We start from the raw sequence: 20,219 nt of genomic DNA on the forward strand, positions 1-20,219 counted from the left end.
TTTATCATAAAATTAGCTCAGACAAAAATTGTATATCAGATAATTATATATATAAAAAATGTCTAAATACTTAGAATAATACGGAATGTTTCATGGGGAGTGCGAAGAGCATGTAACATATCTTTTGTGACATCTCTATCCCATAATTATTTCATAGCAAGTTAAAATCACGCATCGATAACTGAGGACCTTGTAGTGCTTCAACTAATACAATTAAACTAACAGAATTAATGTTGCACGAGCGCACGGGTCGATCAGTCCAGAGCTGGACGCAAACCGACATACACAACAACCATGCCAAAGGACGACGCAGAGACCACGGCTCTTAAGAAAGAGCTTAACGACCTCATAGCGAAGTCAAAGGTAAACATTTTAATATGTCTGAAGTATTATCTGAACTATTGATAAAATAGTTTTGTAAATGCGTACATTCACCTTTATAATGCATTTTCCTAAATAATTGTAGGTTCCTAAGTATAAAGTTTATTTCATAATCCTACAGCTGACGCAAATAAATGTAAAAAATATAATAACTGAAATATTTTATTAAAGGGAGTCCCTTTAGGCAAGGTTCCGAAGATACTGACAGCGTTCCCCCTTTGAATAGCTACATTAATTCTTTGACCGGGTAGCTGCCAGCTCTTTGGTCTCCTGTGATGTCTGATGACTAACCTTTTTGCTATTTCCTATTATTACTTCCTTGCCTTTCTTTTGAGTTATATATTTATCATCTGTGTGACGAAGCTTTGTTAGAGTTTTATTCCCAAAGTTCGCTACCTAGTGTATATTTTAAAATAAATGTCTATTTAATGTCGAAGAGCACTTTGAAAGTCTCTAATCCAATAAGTCTCGAAATAAGAATGGTATAAGGTATGGTAATAGGAATTGGTATATAAACATACTTCTGGCAGGCGGAGCAAGAAAAAGCGGCGGATGTGAAGTTAGCAGAGAAGTGTGGAGATCTTGCAGATGTTCAAAAGATCCGTTTCATTGTCAAGAAGACTCTGAAGGGGCACATTAACAAAGTCAACTCTGTTCACTATTCTGGAGATTCCAGGTATACGTCAAAACGCACAATCATCTCATGCACCCCAAATCTTTCAACCTGAAAACATTATTTGACCTCATTAATTGACGTATGTTAATCTATTTTTAGTAATTAAAACTAGCTTTTAATACAAATACTTTCATTAAAACCAGCTTACTAAAACTAAAAGTATGTTTAAAGGCACTGCGTGACGGGTTCCCTCGACGGCAAGCTAATAATATGGGATACGTGGAGTGGTAACAAAGTTCAGGTTATACCACTTCGGTCGGCGTGGGTGATGAGTGTTGCCTTTGCACCTTCAGGCAATTTTGTAGCCTGTGGTGGTATGGATAACATGTGCACCGTCTATGATGTAAATAACCGAGATGCAACTGGCTCGGCCAAGATGGTCCGGGAGCTGGCTGGCTATGAAGGATTTCTCAGTAGCTGCCGATTCCTTGATGATACTCATATCCTCACTGGATCCGGTGACATGAAAATGTATGTATTGAGAGTGCATTCTCGCATTCTATTTTGCTTTTTTCGTATTCTTGTATAAAAGACAGGAACCTTTAATAAAATGATAACAACCACCCTTCTCCTCCGAGGCTAGCGTGTGTGTTACCCACCCTCAGGGAATGGTTCGCTCTTTTTTCTGGGGCGATTTAGTAGACTGCCAGTAGAGATATTTCCAAATCGTATCGGTTCGAAAATATCTCTGGCAGGAATCTTTACCTGTTCATATTACCTCACCCTGTCAGTCAACGTCAAGCCAAGATCGGATTAAAGGGCAGGTAGTGGGTAACTCCAGAAAATTAATAAATATCATCCATACGATTTATGGGATATCGTATATGTGCAATTTCTTAATTAGATTTAAAGTGTTACGTTATAATTATAAGTTGTGCCACCACTGGTTTTGTATGATTGTACATTTCAGTCTTTACATATTTTTCTGTTACTTAACATAAACAATATAATATAATACAAAACTCAAGAAGGGTTTGAATCAGCCATAATCCTTTCACTGTCTACTTCCAGTTGCGTGTGGGACCTGGAAGCGGGCAAGAGAGAGGTAGACTTTAATGCCCACTGCGGTGACGTGGTCAGCATCTCTTTGGCACCAGGTAACATAAAACATCCAACAATTTCAGATAAAAATACTAAGATAAAAAACGTAGTGTTTTTATTTTAATAAATACTAAGTTGTGTTAATATTCAGATAAAAGCAATTGAACTAGATAGAGTTCTGTAGAACCAGCTGGCGATATTTCCTATTATATACGTAAACCTCCCGTCATGTGTGTTCATGGCATACCCTTAATTCCTATGTAACCTGTTCGCTTGCCCACTGTTCCATAAAAAAGCTATTTATCATTAATAAGAGTAAATAATAATTCTGTTTTGTTTTATATGTGGATCGCAAAGAGTCAATTAACCATCATAGCCTACGAATTAAAAACAGGCGTCTATAAAAGGGGTGGAAAATTTAGACATCCCAATCGCGATAATACTGTACAGATTATCCAGTAGCCAAAACTGGAAAGCCTCATCGTTTAGTTGATATTAAGTTGCAATTACAACTAGATTAGAACTGGACTCGGTGTTCAGTCAATAAAACATAATGACTGACACAAATCCTCTCAAATAATATATTTTTATCCATACAAATATCCGTTCGGTAGCTTTTGTTAGCGTTCGATAGCAGACACTGAGCATCTTTGGGGGTTTTAGGTTAGTATATTATGAAATAAGTTTTAGATGGTGTGACATGTAAAGAAACTACTTTACTTTTTTCTTCTGTGCTTTACCTTTGCATTCAACATGGTGCTGTACAAAATTCCACTCCTCAGCATAATGCTGACCCAGGGCCAATTACACAGCACACACGCATTACATACTTGAGACGAATCGAATGGGAAAAGGAAAAAAAAATATCTTTCATTATATCTTTTATTTAATTTTTTCTCTTTAATTATTGTTAGTTTGTGTATGTGGCATTGTTTGTAATAAATGATATGTCTATGATTAATCTTAAATATACAACTAAATAATGCAGATATGAAAACCTTCGTTACGGGATCGGTCGACCGCACATGCAAGCTGTGGGACGTGCGGGCGGAGAAAGAGAAGCAAACGTTCTTCGGCCATGAGGCTGATGTGAACTGTGTCTGTGTAAGTTACTTATTCACTTTTCCTACGGTTTTTAATGCTGTCATTGCACATTAATCGTTTTGTGTTTTCTTTGCACTAGAATATTCTACCACACAAAAGCGGCCGCGGTTAATATACTAATAAAACAATGTCGCTTATAGGTTTCAATGTTTATGTAAAATATATGCCAAAAGTGATTTAAATATCATGTTTTAGTTTTAACACACGCATTGTTAATGGATTTAATACGATACTATGTGTTCAGAAATTTGCATTTAAATAAATTGTAAAACCGATTTGTTTATTCAGAACGACTTTTTATTTTAGTTTTATGAATCATTAGAATTTTCCTCAATTAGCTTATACATTCAGCTTATACGTTTCGATTCTGAAACGTTGACGTAAACATACTTAGATGATTAAGTAATAATGGGGCTTGATAATTGTAACGTTCCTGAGTCATCTGAGTGCTTTAAATAATAGAAGATTTTAGTATTACTTTATATTAACTACTCGCGTTCATAACAGAATATAAGCGAAATAATGAAATGTTAATTGCAATGAATCGAATGACTGCAATGTAGCTGTTGAAGAGATACCCTACATCTGGCTATACTGCTGATTTAGATAATCGCCACGCTTATAAATCTAACAAAGCCTGAGTAAGCAAAATATACAGCCTTGGCTGGTACAATAATGCTAATAATTTTTAGGCGCTTCAGCCAGTGAAAGATCTTCCAATTGGACTATGGATATGGATTTGGAGTTATGATGATTCTATATATCTCAGTAATTCAAAAATTTCATTTGGCAAAAGGTTTTATGTTAGTTTTATTAAATAACATAATTCTATAATAGGTTTATGATAGAATTAGTTGCAATTTGGCATGATTATGGCTTGGCCATGACCATGGCTACATAAGTAAATAAGTATAGTATCTGTATAGGTTTTTTTGTCTTAACGACTGTAATTTGTTTCAGTATCACCCAAGTGGGCAGGCATTTGTGACTGCGTCTGAAGACAAGACAGCCCGACTCTTCGACATACGCAGTGACCAACAGATTGGTCACTACACACCGCCCGGCAATGCTGGATTCACTAGTTGTGGTAAACTATATTTAAAAAAATCAATAATTCTACATTCCTTGATTTTGGCTTTAAATATTTCTGTTTCGAGATCATTTATGTTTGTGTCTGACATCAGTAAGGCATGCTGCTTATCACTGAAATATACCTAATATTATATACAGTTAATATGTCACAATCTTAGATAAATGTTTAGATTTTAATTTATTCATTAAAACGTCTACTTTTTTCATAAGCATTATCCATATATTATAACGAACCTGTGAAATATTTAACGCCTACTCTTTTAATGTTATCAAACGGGAAAATTTCAACATTACATGTCCGGCACGACATGGTAGCTTATTTTTGAAATTGTAAGATTTTTCTCGTATTTTTATAAACAATTACTGCTTAATTTACTTATTACAATATTTATTTATTAAAATTTTGTTATAAAACAATATTTTTCGAACGAAACCAATAACAGTAGCACATAATTATGATGCAATTTTAGTCTTTGTTGTACATTATTGGACTTTGATCAAATCAAAATTAAAATACTACAGTCGTATTTGAATTCAAACCATTTTTAGAAAAATAATTAATTCCCTTTTATTTTGATGAAACTTTTAATTATTTATGATATTTAACTTCTGCTCACAGGTTTGTCGTTCAGTGGACGGTACCTGTTGGCGGGATCTGATGACAACACGATTCATTCTTGGGACACACTTAAAGTGACTCATACAGGTGACGTATGGTCTATCTATGTTAACGATAAAAGTCATTATGGTCTTAATCGCAAGTGTCACCAGCAGCACTACGTAAAATTTAACTAGGCCTCCAGGCCTAATAAAGAACAATGCACTTACATTCTTTTTACTAATCTGATACTTTATTCTTGACCGGCGGCCATATATTTGGGGCTCGAATTCCCTTGGGAGCCGTTGTCAAAACAAACAGTTTTACCTTAGATTAGCAATCAAAATATTATAGTAGTCCTAAAATAGTACTTGTCTAATAGCTCATTATTTTACAGGTACCCTGAACGCTCATGAAAATCGTGTGACCTCGATATCTGTCGCCCCGAATGGAATAGCCCTTGCCTCTTGTTCATGGGACCAGAGCGTTCGTGTTTGGGGCTGACCAGGAAATATTAAAATAAATAAATGCTTTATATTATTAAAATGAAGACTTCATATTATTAATTCGTCGCAAACATTGATAAACGAGATAAAAATTTTGACTAAGATTTGTGGTTAAAATAAATAAATCTGAATTAATGAATTTTTAAATTATCAATCCACTACCCAAAGGGAGTTTCGATTCTCTCTGTTCGATAGCTCATGTCTAAATAAATGGTCACCAAAAATACATTTCGAGCGGATCCACAGGTTTTGGTCCCGGGCCTCTCTTGTGACTGTTTTGAAGACGATAAGTATTTCCTTCGATAGGTCCGTCGTAATGAAGATACCTTAACAGTAATGTATGTAGAAAATCGAAAAAAAAATGTTTTGCCTTCTGTGTTACCCACGATCAGTTTTCATCACCTCTACGCAATGTATGGTCGAAATAGACAGGCGAGTGTGCATGCGGAGATGGATTAAGATGGATGTATTGATGCCCTTCGCGCATTCCACGGTAGTCTTACATTCGCCTCCAGTACTACACTGCCTCCTTTTGCCTTCTTCATTATCAATCTCTTTGAGTTGTCTAAAAAGATCTTATAATCTTAATATATATATTTCTTGTGTGCGTGTGTATGTGACTGAACTCCTCCTAAACGACTGGACCGATTTAGACGAAATTTTTTGTGTGTGTTCAAGGGGATCTGGGAATGGTTTAGATTCACAATTTTGTCCGCTGGACAATGTTTTTTTAATTAATTTTCAATTTATTAGTTGTTGTTGATTTTGGAATGTTTTACATTGGATCCGACAGACGGCGCTACCATCGCAGTGTCAAATTTTAAATAATATTCGAATTTTAATTTTAGTCTGTCCCGAAATTTAAAAAAAAGTTTTGTTATCATTGTGTTATATCGTGTGTGACCATGTGCTGGATCGTTAGATATTGTCATAACATTTGTATAATAATTTTCATCAAAATGGCTTATTAATAATTGAAATTTTGAAATTAAAGTCGTGTAGACAGGACAACGTCTGTCCGATCCGCTAGTATATTATATGGCTTATACTATATATAATAATCGCTTCATATTCTTTTGGGCTCGCTCTCTTTTCTTTCCCCTAGGTGCTTTCCTTACAGTATATGCCACGCCCCCACTTGTGTTTTAGGTAATACTGTAAATTGTAAGCCATATTTATACATATAGGTTTTTCGTCTTATTTTTAGATTTTTATTTTATGTATTTCTCTCATTTTTAATACGGTGGCTTCCATTGCTATGTGACATGCTACTAGTTTTGTTTTTATTTTGAGTTATATGTTCACGTTTGCCAGCCAATAAGAATCTAGGTTAGATAAAAGTGTTTAAGACAATTTTCTTTAGGTGAAGGAGAAATTGCTCTTTTAAGATTTCCTTCAGGGAAAACGTTTTTCCGCTCATGTTTTAAATCCCTGCTCTGCTCCAAGTTCCTTTTTCAAAGCTTCCAATTATTGATGTTTACCAATTAGAACGTTGCAGTGTTTCACATTTTCAGCCATAATAAAAAATACTATTAATAATCGACATGTACTACCAGTTTTAAAGAAAACACTTTTTTACGGATTATAGTTATGTATTATTGTATTTAAACTTATAATTATTTGTACATAATTTTAAATTTAAACCGACGTTTCGCGTGCTTTACAGCGTGCGTGGTCACGGTGACTGAAGACAAAGGTGTTAAATGTCAAAAAGTATTACATTAAGTTTAAATACAATAATACATAACTATAATCCGTAAAAAAGTGTTTTCTTTAAATGTGTAAAAGTTATGTAAATAAAAGACAATACTATGTACTACCAGTTCTCAAATCTTAGAATAGGAATAGAAGAACTATCAAAATTCTCCTCCACGCTTTTTGATCGCCATCTTCAAACATCAAAAATAATGTTGGCATATAGAAACAACAATTAGTAATATAAATGCGTAGCAGTATCACCAGAATACAAGGAAAAAAAATCTACATTGTATAAGAGAAAAATATTCTCCGTAGATCAGCTGTTTGTAAATGTGGTATGTCGCATCAAAAACAATGGTAATTGTTTCTTTGGAATCTCAGTACCCGTTGCTAGACCGCGAAGCGTAGTATCTTCGAGACTAGAGAATGGCGGCACTCACGTCACGGAATTTCCTTAAATACATCAGCCGCAACCTGTACTGTACGCTAACTTCTTTCCTTGTCTTAGCAATTTACTATTGGATTAACACCTATAATTTAAGACCGTACAAAACAAACGAATCGAACGTCGAAGTCAGCACCAGTGTAGTGGAAATAAAATCAGATGCCATTCCAGAACTTCATCACATTCTCCTTTGGGGTGACCCTGATCAGCCTCCCTATATCCACTTTGGCGAAGGCCGCTCTGTATTTGAGGAGCACAATTGCTCGCGTAATAACTGTTACGTGACAAGTGACAGAAACCATTTACCTGACTACACCCAGTTTCAGGCCGTTATTTTCTACGGACCCTCACTTGACGATCTGGTGAGCAGAAGTCAACTGCCGCGCCGCCGTTCACCACATCAGCTTTATGTATACCTTAGTCTTGAATCTGCGGCCAACTACCCCGTATGCACAGAACGCTGGAATGGTTACTTCAATTTGACCTGGACCTATCGTCTAGACTCGGATCTCGTATGGCGATACTATGCGTTTCAAAACGAGAGTGGGTATGATGTTGCACCTAGTGCTTCAGTCTGCTGGCAAGAGAACAAGGCGAATTACAGGGACGAAGAACTTGCAGAAGTAGTCCGAGGAAAACGCAAGGCAGCCGCCTGGTTTGTTTCCAACTGTGACACTACCAGCATGCGTGAGGAGCTCGGAGGACAGATACGCCAGAATCTGCGCAACTATAATCTCGATATTGATATTTACGGGGACTGCGGTAGCTTGCTCTGCCCAGTTTCGGCCATGGAAATATGCCTGATGAAGTTAGAGCGAGAATATTACTTTTACATAGCATTCGAGAATGCATTAAGTGACGATTACGTTACTGAAAAGGTGGTTCACGCTCTGAACCATCGCACAGTGCCCATAGTGTTTGGTGGAGCCAACTACAGCAGGTAACAGTACGGAGATTTTTGACCGCCTGCCTGGCTAATTGGAAACGGAAACTGTTTCGGTTTGGAAGGCATAGAAAATAAATAAACATAATTATCACATTGACAAAAATATCAAAGCAAAACTCCCCAAAAATGTAGTTACTGTCATAAATATTCCATGTAGGCATGAGTACATGAAACAGCCACTTCAGTTATTATCAAAGATTGAACAGAACAATATGTAGTTACGTTACCAGTATCAACGCCTAAAGTGACATATATCTCAAAATAATATTTGTATTAAAATCATTGTATTATCTAGATTACAATCTGTTATTGTAGTATTGTTGTTGAAATCACACATTCGAGGACTCAACTTTTTCTATCCGTCAGTCGTCAGTAAAGTCGTTTGTCTATAAAGGAAAATAGAAGAGTACCTGTACCTAACGCACGTCAATCGTCGACGAGGTCTTAGCCATTCTGGCTTCATCAATATGTTGACCCACGACCTCAGCTTTTAGGAAGTAGTAATAGTACTATCATTTTGGCATTATTAATAAACATTATTTCAGGTTTCTACCACCGGGTTCGTACCTTGACGCAAGAGAAATGGGCGCACGGCGCACTGCACACCGTATAGCCGAATTGATCCGCCGTCCAAACGAATACATACAACTATTCAACTGGAGAAAATATTATCGTGTGCGTGCAATCGCACCGGGTATTCAGGCTTGCCACTTGTGTGATGCAATCAATAATCACCCCATACCGAGAAACACAACGACACAATTCCGTCGCTGGTGGACACCGTTATCATCATGTAGAGATGTCATCATAGCTAATTTACACTAGTAATTACCTATGTTATTTTGATCCTAGGTTTATCTTATTGTTTACTTATAAAATATAAACAAAGAAAAAGTTTTGGTCACGATTTAGAAATCATATACACGAATTTGATGATACTGATTACGTTGTTGTATCGGGGTAAAGTTCAACCCATGATATCGATGCGGGTATTGGATTTGTTTAATAAATTTGATGTTAGTAAAATACAACCTATTTCAATATATTAATTTTTTATACGTTTCCTCTGATGTAACTTTTAATTTGTCGCTCCTGAACACCTCTCAACACCTTGATAAACCAAACTGTTTTACTACGCAGCCGATACAATAGAAAAATATTTATCGACACATTTCTGCATTAATTTGAATACGTAGCCAAAATGTTAATAATAAATTAACATCTAAATAATGTTTTATTTAAACGAATATTAATATAGGTGTATTTCGAGAAAATTAGTTTTATTTTTTTTAACATTATGAAACTTTAAAATCAGCAATAACTGCTTCATTGGCATATACGGGGGCGAAATATTTCTGATCGTTGATCCTTGATTCTAATCCGACATCTATAGATGATTTGAGCTATATTAACTTTTTGAAATTTTAAAATATGATGTCATACAAAACAATTCCCAGACTGGAAATCCTAGTTCTTTTTTTTCTTTGACCGCGTTTGAAGAGATCTATTTAGCATTACAAATAATATGTTATGTAGAGGATATGTTTTGCCGCGTCTCAATCGACGACGTGTGCCTCGTCCCACCGATCTTTCGGCTTTCGATTTACTTTGTTCTCCTGTCGCCTCTTTAGGTCCTTCTCCCCGTTCATTCCCGAACTTGCCACTTTGTCTATGCGGCGATAACTCCAAATTCCGACAGCGAAACTTCATCTCTTTGCTACGTCTTTCGTCGCATTTTGTTAAAATCTTCTCGTTTTGACTCACTATGCGCTCAGTGATAACTTTAAGGTATGCGACATCATTATTCAACTTGGGCAATTGTATTTTGTTGATTAACTGTAATTGGTGCATAAGACTTGTGACAGTCGATAAAAGAGCGTTTAGATCGCTTGAAGCCTCACATTTCACGCATCCGGTCATCTCGCCTGTTCTTCTGAACCTGAAGTAATATAAGTAACGTATACCTAAAAAGGCAAATGCATATCTATTTAAGCTATAACTAACTAGCACTAAATATAACCTTTACAACGCCTTATCTTCAGACCCGAAACTGACCACAAACTTTTGGGAAATATAATAATAAAAAAATAAACAAAGAATTTTTCATATCTGTGCAGACTTGTCTATCAATGGCGCTCCTACTTTTTGGAAGTAGATTAAAACCAGAAAGTTGATCTTGCTTAGAAATATGTGAGCCACTCTAGCATATGAGTGGATTTAATCTTACCAAAAGTTTTATCACGAAATAACATCCAGCAAATTCACAATTTCCATGAGCAAAACTCGCCCTCAGACCTTGATTAATATAGTGTCCTCAGTATTTGAAACCATTAATTTGGCCTTAATCCTTCAATTTACAATTAAAGTCTTAGTTTAAATCTAAAATATACTCGATGCTGTCAAAATGGTCGTGACATAATGATGTCATCAGAAACTATAAAGGTTTCGTTTTTTTCACTTCATTTTCATACTCAATAAAATTACATGAATTTTCGAGGCATTGGAGTAGCCATATTTCTATAATAATGACTAGCCATTGTTTATTAACTGATAAAGTCATCTTAAAAAGCACATGGAATAAAAATATATTATATATATATAGCGGCTAGAGCTAATTATTAGGGTATGAATTTTTCTAGTATTTGTATCTAAAATATTACGCCAAATAATCCGTATAGTTATCGCAAACAGACTTAGGAAAAAGTCAAAGCTGCATACCTTGAGTATGCTTTGATAATTCGCAAGATACGGCGTATGTAAAGGTCAGACGATAACTATGTTTAATATTTTATTTATCAAAGGTGATGATTCCGAAAATGTATTATTTTTGAGCAAAACGATAATATTCGTGATATGGTTTAATTAAAACATATCACGAATATTACCAAATACCATTTTATACAATAATATTTTTTATCGACTTCGAGTGATAGTTGTGAGCCGTGGCCTCGTTCCTTCACATGTGAATCAGTCTCAGATCAGGTATAGACTGTACAACGCCAACAGCCGAAACAGAAATAATTTACCCAAAGAACCGGTCTACCCCTGTCATATCACAAATGCGCCGCAAAATTTATTGTCACCACAGCGACTATTTCGTCCTTATATACATCACGGAGGGATAGGTTAAGATAAGATATAATTTATAATATCCGGCACATGTGAAGCGAAAGAAATACGAAAAGAAATTTCGACTTGGCGATTAGGTACTATTTGCCAAAATGTGATAATGACTGTAGATATTAAAATCAATGGAAAACAATTAAACGTAATATATGAAGAACCAACTATTTATCCCTTAATAAGACTCAAAAAATAATAATTTACACCACAACACTACCTACATATAAACTATTTCATGTGTAATCAGACACACTTTAATTATTTGAGGTTATGTAATTATTTATTAAATGATTGTAGCTTCGATAGAATGTTCGCAGACTTGCCCTTCTTAGCTATATATTACCACGTCGAATAGGCCAGGGAGTTTGATGATATTTCTTATGATTATCAACGGGACAGACTTTTTAAGTCATGCCAGTTTCTAACGATACATGCATCCACAGAACTTCCTATTTATAAAAAAAATACATTAAAACATTACGTAATGCATTTGAACAACATATTGTTACATTAATATTATGTAACACACCAAACGCATGATATCATATCAGAAACGAAATTATATATGTAGTTCAATTATCGTTCGTAGCGACACTTAGCGATTACACGATAAATTTATACATAAACAACTTATGTTTTCCTAGTTTAAGTTCCTTACGCATTTACTAGTTCATTTTCCTTGCGATCTTACTGATTTCGAGGCATGTATTACATATTCGGGAAATATTTAAATCAGATAAGAGAAAAAATTAATTTTATACGTTACATTATCCGAAAAATGAAATATAGAATATTCCGTACTTTATATTTCATAGTTTTCTAAATATACCAAGGTTTAAACAACATGGCAATACGTTGTTGTATTGATTTTTTACGTTTCAGACAAGTTAGCGGACATATTGTAATGAATTTTTAAATACAAGGTCAGTACAACAAATGCAACGTGATTCTCTTGAATTAATTAAAACTATCATTATCTACGTTATGTATTTTAACCGCAGTTTAATAGAAACATTTATCTATAACGTTTGCCTTATTCTAATTCTGATACTTAATATTGATATTAGGGTGCTTCAATCACTTCTTAATAGTATTAATCCTATGAATAAATAAAAAAGAGATGTTATATAAAAAAAATATATTTTCACAAAATATAAAATATTGCATATAAAATTCTTAAAAATCTGATTTTACTTACTAAATAATTGTATAAAAATAATATGATGCCCAAACCATTTAATATAAAATGCCACAAAGGGTAAGAAATAAGAAATAAGATTAAAGACTGGCGTGGTATTTCTTGTATGGAGCTAAAGCGGCCGTCACATCAGCTGCCAATTGTGGATGTATCAGGGCAAACAATTTGATGGCACGCTCTTGAAGGAATCCAGCAGCGTCTTTAAGGTTTCCTGCGATATTCTGGGCACAACGAAGTCGCTCAGCCGGCGAGAACACACGGCTATACAATGCTGTAGCTTGCGTAAAGTTCTCCTTGCTCTCTTCTAGCCCTGAATCAGCCCTTTGAACGTCACCAGAAAGCGACTGAACGTGCTGTAACCGTTCCGCACGCTTGCATTCCACAGGTCCGGAGAAAGAGTTCGGGAAGTAATTCGGAGAGCCGTCTTGGTTGGCCATGTTCTGAGGACCGTCGCGTTGGTAATTAAGAACAGTGGTACGGTAAGGACAGTTAACCGGCAGCTGCAAGTAGTTTGCACCTAGACGATGTCTGTGTGTGTCACTGTATGCGAACAAACGTCCTTGCAACATTTTATCGGGCGAGGGCTCAATACCAGGCACCATATTGGATGGACTGTAAGCAGCTTGCTCTACTTCAGCGAAGTAGTTCTTTGGGTTCCTGTCTAGCACCATCTTACCGACCTCGATAAGGGGGAATTCACCATGCGGCCATACCTTTGTAACATCAAACGGATTGTATTCATAGCTCTCAGCCTGTTCCAAGGTCATAACCTGGATGTATAGTGTCCATGAAGGAAAATCGCCGCGACCAATAGCATTATAAAGGTCCCTAATTGAATAATCCGGATCGGAGGACGCTAGTTCGGCTGCCTTATCTACAGGCAAGTTCTTAATTCCCTGGTTGGTCTTAAAGTGGAATTTAACATAATTGGCTACCCCTTGGTCATTGACCATTTTAAATGTATGGGATGCGTATCCATTCATGAATCTATAACCGTCAGGGATACCTCGGTCTCCAAACATGTATATCAATTGGTGCATGGTTTCTGGACGGAGAGTCATAAAGTCCCAAAACATATCGGCGTCCTTTAAATGAGTAGCGGGATTACGTTTTTGGGTGTGGATAAAACTGGGGAAGAGAGTTGGATCTCTGATGAAAAATATGGGAGTGTTATTGCCCACTACATCCCAGACGCCGTCATCGGTGTAGAACTTGACGGCAAAGCCACGAGGATCACGTACCGTGTCCGCGGAACCGCTCTCTCCTCCCACAGTTGAAAAACGAATAGCAACGGGGGTCTGCTTGCCCACTGATTCAAACAATTTCGCCGCACAGTACTTTTTTATGTCTTTCGTTACTTCAAAGTAACCAAATGCACCTGCACCCTTCGCGTGTACGACTCGCTCAGGAATACGCTCTCTATCGAATGATGATATCTCATCAAGGAAATGAGCATCTTGAAGTAGGGCTGGTCCATTTTTGCCCACTGTTTGTATTGCTGTCTTCACACCAACAGGCACTCCATACTTAGTAGTTATCACACCAGGTTCACCCTAGAACAAATCATTAAAATGGGATTAGATGAAAAATTCTGCATAATTAAAAAATAATTTATTAGGCATAATACAAGAGATATAAAAATACTTTGTGTAATAATTAATATTATATATAAATTGATATGTTACCAGTTTAAAAAACAAGCATTCAAATGAGTTTTATAAATCGCATAGCATAGCAGTAAAAAGTAGTAAGTAGAAATATTTAAGCAAAACAATGACTTAACAAATTAACCTAATGTCTATAAGAAATAAAAAGGTTTTATGTAAAAAAAAATTTGGTACATTACAAGACAATAAAGTGTTAACTCATTATGAATAGAAACTGTTTCGAGTGCATCAGTTTACCATTTACTTAATTTTCTGAAACAGTTCAGGCAAGTTCCTTAATGAGAGAGAGAGACATTTTGTTTTTTTTTTGTCATATCGATTATATTAGGGTTTTAGTAGGCATAAGGCTGCATCAGTAGAAATGTATAAATAATGAGGCTGAAAATCATGACCATAAATATATAGTTATAGGTACTTATAGCGAGAATATGACAATAAATAATAAGGTAAAACAAACTGAAAATATATTGCTGTCTAGGTGAATGCATGAACTTAAATTAATTAATGAATGCATGAACTTAATAATCTTTTTCTATACACATTATAAAGATCAAAGTTCGTGCTGATAGGAACTTGTGACGCACCAAGTAATGCAAATCAGTATTAATATTCACAAATATGTTTCAATAATATTAATTAAAGATAAAAGATTATTTTTTAAAAGCAAGATTATATAATATAGCCTTATAATTACTAGTCTAATGGCCACTAGTAACATGGGTCATTTCATAATATTGTAATGTAGATAATGAGATGTTATTTACCTTAACAGACTTCTTAAAATTGATAAGCTGGTCAGTTGCCGGGTCTCTTGATGCCATTGTGTATATTTAAAAATAAGAATAATGTATTTAAAAAAAACGTAAGGTGTCGGGCGTGACAACAAAAACAGCGCAATGATTTTGCGTCGTGTTTAGGACTAAATACTACGCAACGTCCATGTAAGGAGTTTATATAGCCTGCTAGATTGACACTTTACACTGCGTCGCTAGCTGATTGATGATTCATGATTGCCGATTGCCTCTCAATTCTCGAATGACGTTTGCGTACTGCGTACGGGCAGTGCACTTAGGATAAGATCAACCCAAACACACAGTACTTTTTCAATTATAATTGACAAAGTAAATATCACAAACCCCATCAAATAAAAAAAACAACATCTTATTAATGTAATAATTTAGAAATCATTCAATGTTCAAATACATTAGAATTATAAAATTTTAATAACACTACACTAGGGATGTGAAAATTTCATCGATTATAAAAATCTATTAAAATCGATTTTTGTATGCGATTTTAATATTAAAAATAATCGTTTCTTTTTATAATTAAAAAGCAATTATGTTAGATTTTTCATCTGTTGCCTTTATTTCTGGTCTTTTATATAACCCAGACCTCATACTATTAGGGATATTCGATATTCATCGATGTTTACAATACGATACATTAAATAGATCCGATGCTGTGAAGTGTGAATGTATTGATATACTCGATGCATTGATGTTTTTTTATAAATCATTCCATGATTTAACTCAAGATTTAATAGCACGATAAAACCAGCAAATTTTACAAAACTACAGTTTGAATTGAACACAATAAAGTAAAATAAATTTATTCAGCAGCATAAACACAACTAAAATAGGTACTGCAATGTGCTACTGAAACGGCACACAGTATTTTGATAGATTTTTCAGCATCTAACAAATTTCACATATAAATTGGTTGCATTATAAAGTAAATACTTTACAAAATATGCAACCTGACATTAGTTTTTTTTGTATAAATTGACCCTTTAGACCACGATTATTTGTAAAGCGATCGTCATCAGCTTAACATTGAAATCGATTTAAAATCGATATTTTTCGGAAGGAATCGCCATACCTATACTAAACAACACTTACGCTAACCCTAGATCAAAAAATTTATATTTTCAAAATTTTTAGTGAAATCAGGACTTGTATCTTCTATTAAATTTATTTATTGAATTTACTTTTTAAGCCCTTTGGTCTAGTAAGCAGTCAACTGTGGTTTTATTCCAACCTAGTCCTAACTCCTAAATGCTGCTCTCTATGTTTTAATAGTCTGTGAGTCTATTGGTTTTTGGTAGAATTCTATCTATTTTATTGCGGCTTTAATATTTTTTTATTCAAAGAAAACATTACAGACTAAGGTATGGTTCTATACTCTATCTACGGTTGAAAATATATAAGTATTCCCACAGGCTGAATGTAAAATAAAGATGTGGTTTTGTCATTGCCAGCTGCCTACATTTTGACAGTGACAGTGATAATTCAGTGTTCAATCGTCAAAAATTAAAAAAGAAAGAAAATCCATCAACCGGCCCCATTTCCATTTTGAAACCATCGAGTAAGCAGTGAACATCTAGGAGAGGTCGTGGAGGAACTTTACCATCTAGCCACCATCGCCGTTCGCCAATTACACCATGGCTGATACCGAGGCGGCGCCGCAGCCGCAGCCTCAGCAGCAATCGGAGCAACCGCCTCAGCCTGCTAAAGCGACTAAACAAAAGCAAATCGTCGGTAAGTAACTACGCCATCTTAGTTTTCCGGTTCGCACCTAAATCGACGAGCACATGGCTACGCTTTTGCAGTTTAGCGATTCTTATATTTATGAATCTTATACTTAAGATAATGGTGATCATGTATTTAATATATTATCTTTAAAGTTTTTAGTTCAATTATAAGGTCGTAATACTTATAGGTATTGAGTAGTATTGATCGCGTCTCTTGCAAATTGTGCGTTGCGACCGGCGCGCGACGGCTGCGCGTCGCTTTACAATCAATACCGGCCTCTTCCTCCTCAATTTCCTTACCACACCCTTCAATATTGATTAAGCCATACGTAAATGTACACTTACATACATTACGTACATTACACAAATTAATTAATTTGTATAATAGATTGCTGAATGTTGTCCATGTATGTATATGCTGATATTTTTTTAATCATTATTTTTCAGCTGAAAAAGTATCCGGCACTGTAAAATGGTTCAATGTGAAAAGTGGATATGGTTTTATTAACAGGTTAGTTTACATCCATAATATTAGATATTTAACATAACAATTTGTGTAATGAGTCATAGTTACCTTGTTATAATTAAATCTTTTTACTTATTAAATTAAGTTATATACCCTTAAAATATGAATAGTTATTTTTAATTAAATCTCTCAACTATAGGAATGACACCAAGGAAGATGTGTTCGTGCATCAGACTGCGATTGCTCGAAACAACCCACGTAAGGCTGTGCGCTCGGTAGGCGACGGCGAGACGGTGGAGTTCGCCGTGGTGGTCGGCGAAAAGGGGTATGAGGCAGCCGCCGTGACTGGACCTGGCGGCGAGCCAGTCAAGGGCTCGCCATACGCTGCTGACAAGCGCCGTGGCTTCCCCCGTCAGTACTACCCGCGCGGAGGATGGCGCGATGGCGAGCCTCGCCGTGGCGGCCCACCACGCCGTGGTCCGCCTCCACCGCACGCTGCGATTGCTGGCGCTGCACCTAATGAAGAGGGAGAAGCCCCGCAACAACGCAGCTACTTCCGCCGTAATTTCCGTGGTGGTCGTCGCGGTGGTGGCCCGCGCCCCGTGTACCGGGGTGGGTACCGTTACGTACGTCAACGCAACCCGCAGGCGGGCGCGCAGGGAGGCCCGCGCAGCGCTGCGCTCGAAGGCGATGCGCCCGCCGCCTCCACGACTCAGCCCAAGCCCAAGGCGAAGGCGGGCGCTACCATCGAAGCCACCACCAATGAGAGCCAGGCCTAAAAACCAGGCCCCCCTTCTGTAGTGGCTCATTGTAGTATTTCTGAATTGTCTTGCTCTACTGTCTATGAGCAGCACTATAATTTAACTTATAAATGGCTGTAGATATCCTAAGACATGGAATGTGTTTATAATATGCTTCCTCTATTTATTTATAGTGTTCTTAGTTATATTTAATCAATATAATCAGCTGTTCAATACTTAATGCAAGTGCAATTGATGTTGGATATAATGTGAATTAATTTTTTGTAATTATTTATATCACAGTGTTGACGATTTATTTTTATTTTTTTCATTATTAATAATACATCATTTCATTTGATTTTATTCTTGTAAAATTATAATTTACATGATGTAGCAAACTAAATTTTTTTTATTTAAATAAAATGGAATAAATAAAAATTTATTTTAATAAAATTTTAATAAAATGAATTTTCTATGTGTAATTGAAATATTGGTGGTGTCCCTTAATAATTGTGAGCCTTAAGAACACTACAGAATTAATAAAGCTCTTTACCTGTGTGAACCATTTTCTTTTTATATAACCATTACCTACTCTACACATGTCCCAATTATTGCTAATTATTTATCTTCTAAACATATATTCATTTAGTATATACACTGACATGTAATATATTCTTAAAAATTACATCAGAACAAATACTTTAAATAACCTGTAATGTATGATTGCATTTAGACTATTTCATATAGGGTGGCGACGCGTCGCCACGCCAGAAATCGGATTTACGTGCGGCTATAGATGTTTCACGTGTGGTTATGCGTGATTGAGCCTCAAACGAAGACCATTTTCATTATATATATATAGACTACTTTTATTGATGATAAAGTAGGTGCCTGGTTAAGAAATGAGGTTCCTATTTGTATATAGGAGACAGCAAAGAATGCACGATGTTGTAGATGCAACTAGGACTACTATGACTGTAAGACAATAATACACCTGTACATTTAATTTCAGCTCAATACCACAAGGTAGAGTTTGAGAGCTGTGTACTTAAGTCTTATAAATATGCTTTTGTCATATATATATATATAGTGCCTCAAAATACTTATACCTATTTATTTGTAGAATGTTAAAACAAATATCATAAACCTAACAGCACAAGTTAATTGAAACTGGGTACTTAGTTTGCAATACTTCTACACTCCAACATGCTCTAAAATAATGGATAGACTCCAACAACAAGAGTATTTCAGAAAAATGAATAGTTGTATAGAACAAATTTTAGCATTCTGTTTTCTATTTAAAGATAGAGGCGCATAATAATTCAGTTAAGAGTCATTATTAAAGGTCAGAAAATAAATGCTTATATACAGTCAAAAAAAATTATAGTAATGTGCCAAAATAGTTTATAAACACATCCCAGTTGTGCAGAATGCTGATCAATCATTGTATATTAATATGTTTAATATATTGATAATGGTACCTAATGATAATATTGATAAAACAACAGCAACAAACAACTTCCTTGTAAAATTACATCGGCAATATTTAACTATAATTAAGCATATAATTTACAAACACCTGTTAAATAAATGCTACAATAAAATGTATTGTGAAAAATTATGTTTGCAGTACATATATTAGCGCAAAACTAAAAAAAAGCATAGAGGAATTTAAAATCAGAAACCCATAAAATGTAATTATGTTTGTGTTGTATTGTTTTTATATAAAAACAATGTAATGTTTAATTATATTGAAGCAAACACTGTATATTGTTGGACCTCTACCAGCCAGGATAACGTTTTGAAAGAATAGAACAGTAGAATTGATAAATACTTTATATTTGCACACTGGTAGATATATTATAATTAACAAGTTTTATGACAATCTCTATTATAGCTCCCGAAACAAAGAAATCCCTCGCAGACTTTCAGAAACTTCCGACAGGCCGATACTTTCCCGCCTAGCTACTCGAGAAAAAACCACCAATCCAATCGTGGGTCTAGT

The 20,219-nt window shown here is 35.4% G+C and overlaps 4 protein-coding genes across 4 annotated transcripts; 3 read left to right on the forward strand and 1 right to left on the reverse strand.

Moving 5' to 3' along the window:
- Nucleotides 1-244: 244 nt before the first annotated feature.
- LOC110995621 (guanine nucleotide-binding protein subunit beta-2) lies at nt 245-5,533 on the forward strand. Its single transcript, XM_022262880.2, has 8 exons — nt 245-363; nt 912-1,057; nt 1,229-1,528; nt 2,069-2,154; nt 3,087-3,202; nt 4,163-4,289; nt 4,914-5,000; nt 5,290-5,533. Exons 1-8 carry the CDS (start codon nt 295-297, stop codon nt 5,394-5,396), a joined length of 1,038 nt encoding a protein of 345 aa, XP_022118572.1. The 5' UTR covers nt 245-294; the 3' UTR covers nt 5,397-5,533.
- Nucleotides 5,534-7,426: 1,893 nt separating this feature from the next.
- On the forward strand, nt 7,427-9,388 carry LOC110995322 (alpha-(1,3)-fucosyltransferase C-like). Its single transcript, XM_022262434.2, has 3 exons — nt 7,427-7,453; nt 7,868-8,481; nt 9,033-9,388. Exons 1-3 carry the CDS (start codon nt 7,427-7,429, stop codon nt 9,310-9,312), a joined length of 921 nt encoding a protein of 306 aa, XP_022118126.2. The 3' UTR covers nt 9,313-9,388.
- Nucleotides 9,389-12,401: 3,013 nt separating this feature from the next.
- On the reverse strand, nt 12,402-15,451 carry LOC110995639 (catalase). The gene is made up of 2 exons (XM_022262904.2): nt 15,240-15,451; nt 12,402-14,361 (listed from the first exon to the last, which is right to left on the reverse strand). Exons 1-2 carry the CDS (start codon nt 15,294-15,296, stop codon nt 12,889-12,891), a joined length of 1,530 nt encoding a protein of 509 aa, XP_022118596.1. The 5' UTR covers nt 15,297-15,451; the 3' UTR covers nt 12,402-12,888.
- Nucleotides 15,452-16,802: 1,351 nt separating this feature from the next.
- Nucleotides 16,803-18,776, forward strand: LOC110995649 (Y-box factor homolog). The gene is made up of 3 exons (XM_022262912.2): nt 16,803-17,015; nt 17,456-17,519; nt 17,674-18,776. The coding sequence occupies exons 1-3, from the start codon at nt 16,919-16,921 to the stop codon at nt 18,251-18,253; spliced, it is 741 nt and encodes a 246-aa protein (XP_022118604.1). The 5' UTR covers nt 16,803-16,918; the 3' UTR covers nt 18,254-18,776.
- The last annotated feature ends 1,443 nt before the right edge of the window (nt 18,777-20,219 follow it).

This window comes from Pieris rapae, chromosome Z, assembly GCF_905147795.1.
Source record: "Pieris rapae chromosome Z, ilPieRapa1.1, whole genome shotgun sequence".
Taxonomy (NCBI): domain Eukaryota; kingdom Metazoa; phylum Arthropoda; class Insecta; order Lepidoptera; family Pieridae; genus Pieris; species Pieris rapae.

What these genes read in the sequence shown, in the direction of transcription:
- LOC110995621 (XM_022262880.2), top strand. Translation starts at nt 295, where the DNA reads ATGCCAAAGGACGACGCAGAGACCACGGCTCTTAAGAAAGAGCTTAAC. An exon ending in CACTATTCTGGAGATTCCAG is followed by an intron (nt 1,058 to 1,228) that starts GTATACGTCAAA and finishes GTATGTTTAAAG; the next exon opens with GCACTGCGTGACGGGTTCCC. An exon ending in CTGATGTGAACTGTGTCTGT is followed by an intron (nt 3,203 to 4,162) that starts GTAAGTTACTTA and finishes AATTTGTTTCAG; the next exon opens with TATCACCCAAGTGGGCAGGC.
- LOC110995322 (XM_022262434.2), top strand. Translation starts at nt 7,427, where the DNA reads ATGTGGTATGTCGCATCAAAAACAATG. An exon ending in ATGTCGCATCAAAAACAATG is followed by an intron (nt 7,454 to 7,867) that starts GTAATTGTTTCT and finishes ACCCAGTTTCAG; the next exon opens with GCCGTTATTTTCTACGGACC. An exon ending in GGTGGAGCCAACTACAGCAG is followed by an intron (nt 8,482 to 9,032) that starts GTAACAGTACGG and finishes ACATTATTTCAG; the next exon opens with GTTTCTACCACCGGGTTCGT.
- LOC110995639 (XM_022262904.2), bottom strand. Translation starts at nt 15,296, where the DNA reads ATGGCATCAAGAGACCCGGCAACTGACCAGCTTATCAATTTTAAGAAG. An exon ending in ATTTTAAGAAGTCTGTTAAG is followed by an intron (nt 14,362 to 15,239) that starts GTAAATAACATC and finishes GATTTGTTCTAG; the next exon opens with GGTGAACCTGGTGTGATAAC.
- LOC110995649 (XM_022262912.2), top strand. Translation starts at nt 16,919, where the DNA reads ATGGCTGATACCGAGGCGGCGCCGCAGCCGCAGCCTCAGCAGCAATCG. An exon ending in TAAACAAAAGCAAATCGTCG is followed by an intron (nt 17,016 to 17,455) that starts GTAAGTAACTAC and finishes ATTATTTTTCAG; the next exon opens with CTGAAAAAGTATCCGGCACT. An exon ending in GGATATGGTTTTATTAACAG is followed by an intron (nt 17,520 to 17,673) that starts GTTAGTTTACAT and finishes TCTCAACTATAG; the next exon opens with GAATGACACCAAGGAAGATG.